This window comes from Drosophila novamexicana, unplaced genomic scaffold (genome assembly GCF_003285875.2).
Source record: "Drosophila novamexicana strain 15010-1031.04,08,12 unplaced genomic scaffold, DnovRS2.1 tig00000121-arrow-pilon, whole genome shotgun sequence".
Lineage (NCBI taxonomy): Eukaryota > Metazoa > Arthropoda > Insecta > Diptera > Drosophilidae > Drosophila > Drosophila novamexicana.
This window is the reverse complement of record NW_020824773.1, coordinates 1,728,331-1,740,695: the sequence shown is the minus strand read 5'-3', so window position 1 is coordinate 1,740,695 and position 12,365 is coordinate 1,728,331. Positions and strand designations below refer to the sequence as shown.

Sequence of the window (12,365 nt, the reverse complement as noted above, 5' to 3'; positions counted from 1 at the left end):
TGTTTTGAAATTGGTAATGTTATTTTAAGAGCAACATGAACAGTTGTTCGATATCCGATTAGCATTAAAAAACTATCTCATTCTCCCTAATAAACATATTCCAGGATTAACAAGATTTATTACGTTTTTATATAGAACAACTAATATGTGAGGTTAGTTTACACATACAAAATTTTTTACACAAGAACTCAGTTTTTGAACGCTCCAAAATGATAAAAAATTTGAAGGCACACAAAAAAATGGGTCGTTAAATATTTACCAGGAATAAATATTTTTTGAACAAGTAAAATTATATTTCTCTTAAAATCTGTTCCTAAGATTTATATTTAGAAATATAATAACAGCGTCTAGCAGCTGTTGCGAATATATCTGCTAAACAGTTGAAATTATTTGATTTAAACCACAGGTTGTAAAGCGATTACATAGAAAAAATTTAATAAGTATAAAAAATAAGCACTGCACAGTTGACATATGTTAGCTCCTCATACAAAGACATTGATCTCAATAAATTTCATTAACAAACACTTTTTACCCTAGTTTACAATAAGATATAGATGCATTGGAATTAATGCTAAATGGATACTTCGAGTGGGAACATTAACAACAAGTATCAAGTTTGGTGGTATGGAATATTGCACTAGAAACATGTGAGTGCTGTGAAAGGTAGCTGGATTCAGCTGACATCGCAAAGCACATTTCACTTTTCAGGCGTATAGTACATGGAGTGTAGAAACAGACGTGTGACCTCGCCAATCACCGAACGATCGGGTATGCTCTGGGCCATGCCATACAGAGCCATTTTACCAACCACTGGCTGACCAGGATCCTTCATAATCTCCGCTGTGCAGGTACGCAAATCAGCCAAAAACTTATCTGCCACACCCGGCTGGGTGTGCATGTCCGTGATGCAGATGTGAATGCTGCAAGAGAGTAAAATAAAGGTAGATACATTTATAATATTATTAGAAATGACAATACTTACCCGGAGGGGAACTGCAGTGGGTTAAGATTCCAGCCCAGTTTGCACATCGCATCCGAGAGCCGGAAAATGTCAAACACATTCGAGCCCATGGCAATAACAGAGGTGGCTGGCTTGCCAAATACGAAGATGCCATCGATCTGACGCACGCTATAATAAACCGGATAGTTTAAAAAAGGGTCACATGAAATATTTGTAGTATTTACCCTCGCTCAATGTAACGCGCTGTGTCTACAATGCGTTTTGTCGCCTCCAGATAGCCCTCATAGCCGAAATTCATCATTGTAGCCCAGCAGGCGGCAATGATGCCACCAGCACGGGAGCCATTCACTGTGGGTGAGCCGTAAACGCCGCCAGGCCAGTCGGTTGTGACCGTGAACTGATGATCCTTAAACTTCTTCTGCGAGTACATTATGACCGACGAGCCCTTCGGTGCAAAGCCGTATTTATGCGTATCGGCCGAGATGCTGGTCACGCCCTTCACAGCAAAGTCGAAGGGGCGCAGCTGATAGCCAGCATGACGCACCAGCGCAACCACAAAGCTGCCCAGGCAAGCATCCACATGCACGGGAATATTATACTTGACGCCCAGCTCAGCAATAGCTTCGATATCATCAACGGTGCCATACGGAAAATTGGGCGCAGATCCAACCAGCTGAACACGAAATAAGTTTTAGAGCATAGTTCACATGAGTTGGGATGCTCACTTACCAGAATTGTATTCCTATTGATGGCTCGCTTGAATTTCTTGATGTCCACCTCGTAGGTTTCCGGATCGACGTCCACGTAGCGCACGTGTATATTAAAGTACTGGCCGCCCTTGTCAAAGGCTGCGTGCGCTGTGCGCGGTACCACAATGTTTGGCCTCGTGATGCCCTTCTCCTCGCGTGCATAGTCCCGATAGGCCTTCATGGCCATGCAAATGGACTCCGTGCCACCGGTTGTCATTGTGCCGCAACTGTCGGCGTTGCCATGGAATAGCGTGCAGGCCATGCGCACCACTTCGGCTTCCATTTTACACACGCCAGGGAAGAGATCGGCATGAAGAGGATTCGTGTAGGAAGCCTTGCCATAAACCTCTGTAACCAGCTCCACCAGCTCCGGATTGTAGCCGTAGACAGCGCCCGAAACACGACCATCGCGCCAGCTGTAGTGACCAGTCTTGAGATGATCATCCACGAGCCCAAGTATCTGCTCCTTAGTTAGGCCCTTCTCGGGCAGACGCACCGAGTACTCCAAATGCTGGTTGCTCTTCTGGATTTCCGACTCAAAGTCGTTCTTGGCCTTGCTCAGCTCTTTCTCCACTTGGCGGCGAACAGCCGGCAGCTTCTTGGCCAACTTAAAGAACTGACGCTTGCCCCGCACATAGAGACCTGCAAGAAAAGTACTGCTATTTTAAACGCTATTGATAATCTCAGGTACTTTTTGGGGGCTTAATTTGCAATGTTTATCAGCTGACTGATAAATGCCTGCTTATCAACAATTATGAATACTTTGTTAGACGCAAGAACCGGTAGCCAGGCAACTGCTTAACAATCGATCACAAACTTAACGGAAGCAATAAGATTAACTGCTCGAATTACGAAATAGCGAGTACATAAATATTATTGTCGATTTATATTTAACATTTAACATGTAAATGATAAAGAAAAGCGAAAATCTTAAGAGGCAAAGAATTTTTTTATTAAGAAAAAGTAAAGTAAGTGTTTTGTGATTCTAGGATAGGATAAATTAATTGATGATGACAGAGCATATAAACTTATGTCACATCCAATATGTTACACATTTGCTGCCCTCTGCAAGCCAATAATTAGTCACAATTAGTAAGCTCTTTTTATATAATGGTGCCACCTAAATGGGACCGATAAAAGGCCTAGACTTTTAATATCTGACTGCGCAAGAAATAACAATTATGAAATGATATGTTAGATAACATATGAAAATTAAATATAGAATTAAAACACGCTCATAACACACAGAAATTTGTTTTTTAAATTCAATAAGTACATATAATACGCGCCACTATCTGATCTCGTATGAACTATGGCTCCTGAAATATGTATATTGGTATATAACTTTCCGTTTCACATGGCAAAACACAAGTCGATGTAGATTTGCACTGAACTATTACGTTAGACAAGTATAATCTATGCATAATCTATTAAATACATTAAGCTATAAGGTTCGCAAGGGATGGGTCGCAAAAGTTTAAAGTACATAGGGCTTATTTTCTATATATGTATGCATGTTTTTTCTCATTGAGTACACGCACATGATAAGATTATTTGAGGGATTAAAGTGTTTGACAAATGACTATGGGAAAATAGACGATTGTGGAACTTACTTTCATCCTTGCTGAGCTCCGTCCAGATCCAAACGCCTCCCAAAACGGTTGTCGCTGTAATTGCGGCCACCTGCCAGGGCTCCTTGTTGCCAAAGGCGCGGTTGATGCAGCCGCTGACGGGCTTCACGCAATCGCTGCCAGAAAATGGACGCATTTTGCCGCCAATCGAAGCACAACTAAAATGACAGTTGATAAATTATATATGTATATATACTCGAGGCGTGCTCTGAACACCGCCGCACTTGCAGGCCGCACGTTAATAACTGAAATTATGTGGGGCGCTAGTTGCCTGATAATCGCATACAAAACGGTCTGTTAACTGATAAGCGTATCGGGCGCATTCCATATTTAAACGATTTATTGCGAGGCCTTAAAAACCAGAGTTTAAATCGAGAACAAACGCTTTGTTGTTACTTACTGCACACCTGACAGCAAACAAAGACGGAGTTGTAAATACGGAATTGCACTTTGGGGTTACGACAGTTCACTCACCAGTTGTGCTGACCAATCAAAATGTTTGTGCTTTGATTAAATGCTAAATTATTAAATACAAATTAAATGAGCTTATGGCACCTGTTTGTTTTGCCGTGTGAAATGTTACTAAACAAATGAGCGCTCAGCTCAGCTGTTGCGCTGGCACCGATAGCAAACGATATATCGATAGCTGTTTTGTGCCTGGCAATGTTGTACATCGATGATAAAGACGAGTACGCTGCTCAGGCAAAATTGCGTGTGCCTTGTGTGTGATCGTACACAGCTGTTGCAAATTAACAGCAAATAGCAAATAAATATCGATAGTCACATATCTAGCGATCCTTTTACTTTAAGCATTCAGATCATTTTACAGTTTAATAAATATGCTTCGCAATCTGCCAAATGCACTTAAATTGGTAGTTAATATAAAATAATAATTATTATATTTGTTTAATCGTCTTTTTTTAACTAGTGCGGGCGCTTAGTGCCTATTCGTTTCGCAAGTAATATAAAAGCCGAGGAGTTCGTAAAGGTGAGCAGAAATTCATAAACAAATGACGTATTAATTGTTAATATGCAGGTAAAAAATATCCAAGGCGTGCGTGAAATCACATTATGCCATCCGCGTACACGGAATTCCCTATCGATGGACATGATGTGCGCCCTGCACGAGGCACTCATCGCGGATCGGGACAATGTGGAGCTGAGATGCGTTGTTCTGACGGCCGAGGGCAAAGTTTGGTCTGCGGGCCACAATTTAAAGGAGCTGCAGCCCAACGATATTCAATTTCGGGACTCCGTTTTCCAAAAGTTGACCGACATTGTGCTGGACATAAAAACGTTGCCTGTGCCGGTGATAGCCAAGGTTAATGGCTATGCGGCTGCGGCTGGCTGTCAGCTGGCGGCTTCCTGTGACATTATTGTGGCCTCGGACAAGAGCATGTTCTCCACGCCCGGGTAGATAGTTGATCTTCACTTGAATTCGCTCATTTACATTCTACCTTACAGCGCAGGCGTTGGTGTATTCTGCAACACGCCCGGTGTGGCCGTTGGACGCGTCATGTCGCGCCCCAAGTCGGCATATATGCTAATGACTGGCCTGCCTCTTAGCAGCCAGGAGGCATACGTGGCTGGTTTGGTGACCAAAGTGGTACCGGAAAACGAGCTGGAGAAAACAATTGAGGAAATTGTCAGTGCCATCAGAGAAAAAAGTCGCGCAGTTATCGCCCTCGGCAAGGAATTCTACTATCAACAGCTCAATATGCCGCTCGAGGAAGCCTACATTAAGGCCAAGGCTAAAATGAATGAAAATCTGCAATTAGAAGACTGCAAGGAGGGCATGAGCAGCTTCGTTGAGAAGCGTGCGCCCAAATGGAAGCATACCAAATGAGATCTGTCACGTGCCGAGATAAACTATCAGTTGTATGGACCCGACCAAATGTGCATTTACTTATGTATGGACAAATATAGTTAAGAACTTGTTATGCATTTTAAACGCACTCGACTACGTTCATAAGTCATCCTGATCATCTCGTTAATCATCCTCACGGCTGCAAATGATAATGGGTAAGTACAAGAAAGTTGTAAATGTAGATTTCGATTCGATTTCTGCTATTATTTTTATATTTCGTAAATGGTGCAATTAAGGGCGCAATAAACATCCGATTGCTATTTGAATTTCCTTTACTGTCTTATCAAAAATCCTTTTAGAGAGATTAGGGAAAATGTTTATAATTCTAAATGTTGTACTGTACGTTTCTTTGCTTCATCAAATGTCGTTACTATTCTCTAGGTTTTTCTGGGTGCACTTCGAAGAAAAGCTTCCTTTAGTAAAAGTCCAACTAAAAGTTTATTCTTTGGTTCGAAGTTTTTCCAATTGCCAATTTATTTATTGTTTGTTTTTAAATTCTTAATTCCTTCCTCAAAATAAAACCAATTTTCGTGCTTTCGAAAAGTATGCTCAATTCTTATTTTGTGTGTAGTTTATTCAAAACGTGTTTGTGTGTGCAAATATTTAAAAATACAAATACAATGTTTGACGTGGATAATTAATGCAAATAATAAAATAAAGAAAAATAAAAAAAAAATAGTTATATGTTGGCAGTTGTTGTCTGTGTGGAGTTAAGAATTTATTTGTTTTCAGTTCAACCATATCCAATATTTAAATTTTGAGGTTTTGTCTGTGAGTCTTTTTTGATAGATTTCTGTTTAAATGGTTGGACGTAGAAAATTCTTGAGGCTGGACGAATGTGTGCCGAAATCATAAAAAGGAAAAATAATAAAACCATAAAATATTTGCGTCGATGTCGCTGCTGTTGTTGTTGCCGCCGCGTTCATGTTTTTGTTGTTTGTGTTGTGATGTTTAAATATTTAAAACTCTTCGCATTGAACTAAAGATAGTAGAATATTAATCTTATAGGATGTGGAACATATAGATATATATGTATACAGCTATATATGCGTAGATTACATACATATCGATACATAGAGTTTATATAGTAAGCGTTTAGCATATACATATGTACTAGGAGTATTTTCTAAAAGTAGAGCAATATTATAACTGTGCAATAAAATATTTTTTTCTCAGGTTTTTCTTTTATAGTCACGAACTTTAAGTGTTACTTAAAGCTAGAAAATAGATCCATTTTTGAGGCAATGCAAAGAGAATTATGCCAAAAGAATTATTTAGTGTCATCTGCTAATAGTCTACGCATAAATATTTGAAATTCCGAACGTAACCCCGTGCGGTTAAATCCCCCTCTCGCAGGTCTACCAAAATTAGAAGCCCCAACTAAAAGGGTATAAAATGTTTGAAAAATAATGCCAAAAAAAAATAAAAATAATAATAATGGTGTTGTGTTGGGTGTTGTTGTTGTTAGTAGTAGTAGTTGTTGTTGTTATTGTTGTGCAATGATTCTCCCTCCGCACTTCTGCCGGCTTGCTGCTGTTTGTTTTTTTTTAATTTGTTAGCTCTTCACTTTAGACCTCGGTAACGGGACGCTTCTCGATCCAAGCCTTGATGGGCTCCAGGGCATTGATGGCCTCGACGACGCCGCGCAGGGCAGGATATGGCTCCAGCAGATCGCGCTTCACCATGTAGTTCATGTAGTCGGTGATACCGGCAAAGTAAACATCGGCCCAGGTGAGCTGGATTATACAGAAATAGGATTAGTTAGTGAGGATCGGTTAGGGATTTTTGGATCTTTGGTGTTGCACACCTTGCTCAAAGCCAGATGACCGTCGTTGTCCTTGACGGTCTGCTCCAGTTTCTCCAGATAGAATGGAATGACCTCGGCATTTAGGGTGACAAGCTTCTTCTCCTTGATCTCATCCTCGGGCTCGTACGAGACGACTGCAATTTCTATACATTAAAAATTCCAGAGTTAATCAAGGACACTGAACATGAAACTGAAGCACACATTGTTCGCTACTTAGACGGAAGTCATTGATGGTATCAACCACAATGTCGATCTGAAGATCCTCCCAGGGCGTGGCGCCGCACAAGCCGACTGTCTTGGCCAGGAAACGAGCCATCGAGATGCTCTGATGCACACGTTTGCCATCCACCTCCAGCACCGGCATCTGGCCCATGGGCATGGCTAAGCAAATTGATTAGCGGGCATGAGTGTCTAAACGGTTTTGGTCATCGAGTGGATGCACTTACTCGGCTTTAGGGCTGGCCATTCGTCGCGGGTGACGCGCACATCCTCGTACTCGATGCCGCCATAGGCGAACAGATAGCGCAACGGCTCGGCGAGGGCCTTCACGTTGAAATAGAAGAGGGTGTAGCTGTGCTTGATCGGCTCGGCGGGCTCGGCAGGTGGTGCGGCCTCGCCATCGGCTGCTGGTGCTGCCTCGCCATCGGCTGGTGGTGCAGCCTCGCCCTCTGCTGGTGGTGCGCCCTCAGCTGGTGGTGCTTGTGCTTCGTCGGCCATTTCTGCGCTTACTCAATGCAATTCCCTGCGTGAAATCAATAAGAATCAAATATCTGTGAGTATCGCATTTCATAAGCGGCTCTTGAGTTGCTTATCACGTTTTTTATTTCTATTCATTTTATTTCCATTATGCCCACACAGCACATCTCCCATACACAAACATATATGGCGTAAACAAGGCCCTGGCCATAATCAGTGGTCTGTTTGTTTGGTTAAGCGTGGAGAATCTTATAGATAACAATTGTTTTATGAAATTGGATTGTGCCAGATACATATAGTATATGTGGAATATGGCATAGGACTATTGTGCGCTTTATGGCGCTAAGATTATGTTTAGTACACATATTTTATGTGTGCTTTGAACTAGTTAACAGCTCTTCAGGATAAGATAAGCACAGGTTCTTAATGAGCACATATAACATAGGTATTTCCTCTAAGGTTTCGAGCAGTTTCTACTATGCAAAAACATGGTAATGCAACAGTATATCGGACTATTTATAAAAATCGAATTCGGTTTGTGGTTATTGCCCGCCATATATACATACATATATGGCTTCTATTTCACAATATGAACGATAACGCAGAATTGTAATGGAAAAACTGGGTGGCAAATAGATTCTAAATGTGTAGCTGTCTATTATTTCAGCGGGCCGATAACAACGTAAAAGTGACAAGCAATTGTTTTATTTTTTAATTTTCATTAACAGTTGCTACATAATAATTGATATTTTTAGAAATTAAAGGTAGAGCTTCGCTTTACAGCTCACAGAGTAAACTATTCATTAACAAGTTTCTTAAGGCTTGTGTCTAAGTGTATTTTAAATCTTCCTATCTAAGCTATATATGCAAGGGTATATATTATAATTTAGTTAATTTAATTAATTTCACTAATAAATCAATATGTGAATATACTTTTCACAATTTTAAGACATGTAAATAGTCTCTTGCTTAAATTAAAAGATCTTTAGGGTTCAATCTCTCGTTGTCAAAAGTAAAAAATTGATGAAACTTTAGATAAATCATAAGGTGTTATTTTACTTAATACATTATAGTGTGCGTATCTAATCGGTAAATAATCTAATTCTATTCAAGATTCAATCGCTTTAGCTAACTCGTTTCTAGATGATTTAGTTTACATTCTACGTATTTCTAGTTTGATTTGTAAAGAAAGGATCATCATAATAATCTATTCAATCTTTGGTTGTATGCAATTGTATGTATTCTTTGATTTTATTAGAATAAAACTGTCTCTCTATGTAAAGGTATATATAACTTCCCATTCCCATTCCATTACACAACGAAGGTCACCATTTCTTTCGCATAGACTCGATTTGACCATATTTGGGGCTTTCGTTAGCTTCAAATTGTCAACATTCCAGCGGGCAATTGCGATAAATCAAAAGCTGACAAAATAATTACCATATAATTGCCATATACATATATGTATATACATTGTTTATATAAATATATTTTATATACATATATAAACGGTATTTAAGTATTTTGTATGGACTGGGTCTGTCGCAAAGCGGAAATGCATCGATTATGCCAGAGACACGACTTGAGAACTGCAGCAGGAGGTGGAGCTGGGGAAATGGCAACAGCCAGTGACTCGACTCGACTCAAAGACAGACGCAGACGCAGATCCGCACCCACACAATTCGCATTGAACGACGCGTTTGTCCATAGATCAGTTGGTTCTGTTTCGAGTCAAGAACTGCCGCTGGGGCGTTGGCGCTCTTGCTACGCCCCTATTTCCATTGTTTTTATTTTTTTGTTCTTCTTTATTTTTTATGATAATACTAACTGCTCGACAGGAAGTGACGCGGAGCCCTTCGTGTGCCTTGTGGAAAGGCGAGCGAGCTGTAAGTGTCGCTGTCTTCTGTCCCGCATTTGGCAGGGCGCCCATTCAGCCAGTCAGCCAGTCAGTCAGTCAGACGGACAGACGGACGGACGGACAGTCGACAGTTGGTAGTCCTCCCCTCTGCAGCCCCTTAAGTAATACCCGATTGGTCGCCTCTTCCGCTGCAATTTCGTGTCTCAAATTGCAACAATCGATTTAACTTCTCTCACTATCTCACACTGACTCTCTCTCTCTCTCTCTCTCTCTTGGCTTCTATCTCTGTTGCTGTGGGTGCTTCAATTGAATTTAATTTGGCATGATCCATCGCAGGAGCGGGCGTGAGGCGCTAGGGCCATGGGTATTTTAGTGTCATGATTTAATTAAATTTCGATTTTAAATTTGCTCGCTATGCTGTGCTATTTTAATGCTTTGATGTTGCCTTTTGCCCAATTGCCTTGTCTCGCAGCACTTAATTGTGTGAAATCGATTTTCAGTTTTCGTTTCGTGCGATTTATACGAATGTCTTAAGAAAATGTTGGAGGCCAGTTCAAAAAAGGTTAGGCTAAAACTAAAAAAGCAATTTGAGAATAGTCTAAGCACATAATATAGAGCACCTTGTTTTCCCTTCTTTCTAGTTAATAATATCATAATATTTCCCTTCATCTCACACTACGATATTATCACAAAAGTATTTCAGATTATTTTCGTAATTTGATCAGTTTTCAAACATATATTCTTCCCAATCATAAAGCTCCAGTAAAAATGCTTTGTTTTTCCGTAAGCTCCATCTGGGCTAGCCCCTGTCTAATTACACTTGTAAAATTCACTTGGAATCTGATTTTGTCGATTTTCCCAAATATTTAATCAGGTCAGGCCCCTGAAAGTGCGTCAGAAGTAGCACGTGCTATGATGAATCCAGCGCCAGATGGTCAGAGAATCTTAGAATATGGGCAGAGCAACTGGAAAGCGACTCGCACTGATTACAGATGAACTCAGTGATCAAGTCTCCAGGCGATTTCTTATCAATGACATTTACAATTGCCGCACTCAGATTCAACTAACGGACTGAGTATTGATATTTATATTTTCTGTTATCAACTTTGGGCTCATATGTATATTTGTTTTACGCTAGGTATTGTCTGGGTTATATAAGCTGGTTGTTGTCTTTTTTGAAATTGAATTGAAATTTCGCGAGGTAAATTGTAAAATTGTTCCGTACGTAAAATGTAAGTACCTCACGCTTCGAAATTCGTACGCGCACTCCACGATTGAAATAATTTGGATTTCGAGTTTACTATTTGTAATGCAATTCGTAGAAGGTTTGTGTCGTTTCGACTTTCTTGGTCGATGTCTCGTTGGATTGGGTTTTGGTCCACACACGTCGTTGTCCTTCACATATTTGCGTGCGAATGATTCGAGTCGTAGGCAAGAACTGCGAATGCCCGAAACGAGTTCAACACTTTTCGATTTCGAATCGATTGACCCACAAATCAACCAAAAGACAGTTCCAATTTTAGACAACGATCGCCAAAAACCGAAGTCAAATCGACCGACAACGAGACGTACAGCGTTCGGCGTTTCGGAAATTGATTTACAAATTGGCAAAGGAGAACAGTTTAGCAATTTACTTAATTACATCACTTTAGTGTATTTACTTTAGTATTTGCTTTCAATTTCATATTTGTCCTTTTGGCTGTGCCTTACCTCAACGAACTTTTCCAAACAAATTCAGCTCCAGCTGCGCTTTCCAATTGAGAACTTTGTTTTGGAGTTTGGCTTTTCTAGCACGGCTGGTCACACAGCAAACAGGAGAAACAGTTGAACCTGAACCGATCGCAGCAGCTAAGCAACAGCAATGAACGCCGACTATTGTTGGAGAAGTTGGGCGACGGCTTTTATACGTTCCAATTGACAAAATGGGCGGCGCCACTCCCACATGGAACTGCTCTGAGCAGCGAAAAAGTAGCGAAAGCGGCGACGGTGTGCGCACAGAGAACTTTTCACTGTGGCGACGCCGAGAGTTTCGATCGTTGTGGGTTTTGGGCAGCGCTCTCTCAGAATGTTTGCGTGTTGTTGCCGCGGCGTTTTTCCTTAACTAACATTTAAATATGCCATTTCAAATGAAAATGAATAATTATCTTATTAAAAAATGCTGCTACAAGATACAAATGCAGTTGCTATAGACCAATTAATAGTATTTTTCTTCTTCTTATATTACCCCACTCGTTGTCTAAACTTACGCTCTCTGAGCAATAAAAGGCGCTTAGCAGCAGCAGCAGCAGCCTGTTAAGAGAGCGACTGAGCCGGCAGCCGGCCGGTTTAATGACGCCTTGTGTGTACGTATGTGTTGGTGAGAGTAATTGCATTTTGAGTGTGTGCGCGTGTGGGCGTTGTGACATGTGCTTTTCTCAATGCCTTACAAAGCAATATTTTTGCCTGATGAATTCAATTAAATGCCGTAGATATTTTAATGTTTCTATTCTACTTGTTTATTGTCTGCAGTTTACCTAATTGGGCATTTGCATACAGCTCTTGGGTAATTTATTGCTTTAAGGAATAGTTGTGACGCTCTTAAAAATGTCTTGTTCGCACACTCATTCTCTTTATGGTTGCTTCTGAGAGTAAATTGTGTTGGTATTTGTTTGATCTGTGTCTCCAACTAAATATTTGGCGAGCTTTCAATTATGAACCAATTATGGCTGGTAGCCTTAACTAAACCAATATTTATCACGGCTTTTAGTTAGAGTAGCTTATTTGACATTTTAATGATAGTTTAAACAACCAAAACGG

The 12,365-nt window shown here is 40.5% G+C and overlaps 3 protein-coding genes across 4 annotated transcripts; 1 reads left to right on the top strand and 2 right to left on the bottom strand.

Annotated features, from left to right (window-relative positions):
• Positions 1-410: 410 nt before the first annotated feature.
• On the bottom strand, positions 411-3,913 carry LOC115757941 (sphingosine-1-phosphate lyase). 2 transcript variants are annotated; one of them, XM_030698412.1, is made up of 7 exons: positions 3,816-3,908; positions 3,742-3,748; positions 3,324-3,499; positions 1,691-2,352; positions 1,186-1,634; positions 983-1,129; positions 411-920 (listed from the first exon to the last, which is right to left on the bottom strand). In XM_030698412.1, the coding sequence occupies exons 3-7, from the start codon at positions 3,475-3,477 to the stop codon at positions 698-700; spliced, it is 1,635 nt and encodes a 544-aa protein (XP_030554272.1). In that variant the 5' UTR covers positions 3,478-3,499; positions 3,742-3,748; positions 3,816-3,908; the 3' UTR covers positions 411-697. The 2 variants fall into 2 exon arrangements, with proteins under 2 accessions (XP_030554272.1, XP_030554273.1); XM_030698413.1 differs by lacking the exon at positions 3,742-3,748 and having other exon boundaries at positions 3,816-3,913.
• Positions 3,914-4,117: 204 nt separating this feature from the next.
• Positions 4,118-6,748, top strand: LOC115757790 (enoyl-CoA hydratase domain-containing protein 3, mitochondrial). The gene is made up of 4 exons (XM_030698203.1): positions 4,118-4,213; positions 4,270-4,329; positions 4,378-4,754; positions 4,806-6,748. The coding sequence occupies exons 1-4, from the start codon at positions 4,181-4,183 to the stop codon at positions 5,185-5,187; spliced, it is 852 nt and encodes a 283-aa protein (XP_030554063.1). The 5' UTR covers positions 4,118-4,180; the 3' UTR covers positions 5,188-6,748.
• LOC115757791 (glutathione S-transferase S1) lies at positions 6,749-11,442 on the bottom strand. The gene is made up of 5 exons (XM_030698204.1): positions 11,280-11,442; positions 7,462-7,757; positions 7,229-7,396; positions 7,016-7,158; positions 6,749-6,944 (listed from the first exon to the last, which is right to left on the bottom strand). The coding sequence occupies exons 2-5, from the start codon at positions 7,730-7,732 to the stop codon at positions 6,777-6,779; spliced, it is 750 nt and encodes a 249-aa protein (XP_030554064.1). The 5' UTR covers positions 7,733-7,757; positions 11,280-11,442; the 3' UTR covers positions 6,749-6,776.
• Positions 11,443-12,365: the final 923 nt, after the last annotated feature.

Bases quoted from the DNA above. Each gene is read 5' to 3' on its own strand.
- LOC115757941 (XM_030698413.1), bottom strand. From the start codon at position 3,477: ATGCGTCCATTTTCTGGCAGCGATTGCGTGAAGCCCGTCAGCGGCTGC. The intron at 2,353-3,323 runs GTAAGTTCCACA...CTTTTCTTGCAG, and splicing joins GGAGCTCAGCAAGGATGAAA to GTCTCTATGTGCGGGGCAAG. The intron at 1,635-1,690 runs GTAAGTGAGCAT...TTTCGTGTTCAG, and splicing joins TCAATAGGAATACAATTCTG to CTGGTTGGATCTGCGCCCAA.
- LOC115757790 (XM_030698203.1), top strand. From the start codon at position 4,181: ATGCTTCGCAATCTGCCAAATGCACTTAAATTG. The intron at 4,214-4,269 runs GTAGTTAATATA...TTTTTTAACTAG, and splicing joins TGCCAAATGCACTTAAATTG to TGCGGGCGCTTAGTGCCTAT. The intron at 4,330-4,377 runs GTGAGCAGAAAT...GTTAATATGCAG, and splicing joins AAGCCGAGGAGTTCGTAAAG to GTAAAAAATATCCAAGGCGT.
- LOC115757791 (XM_030698204.1), bottom strand. From the start codon at position 7,732: ATGGCCGACGAAGCACAAGCACCACCAGCTGAGGGCGCACCACCAGCA. The intron at 7,159-7,228 runs GTAGCGAACAAT...TTTAATGTATAG, and splicing joins CATCAATGACTTCCGTCTAA to AAATTGCAGTCGTCTCGTAC. The intron at 6,945-7,015 runs GTGTGCAACACC...TGTATAATCCAG, and splicing joins GTCATCTGGCTTTGAGCAAG to CTCACCTGGGCCGATGTTTA.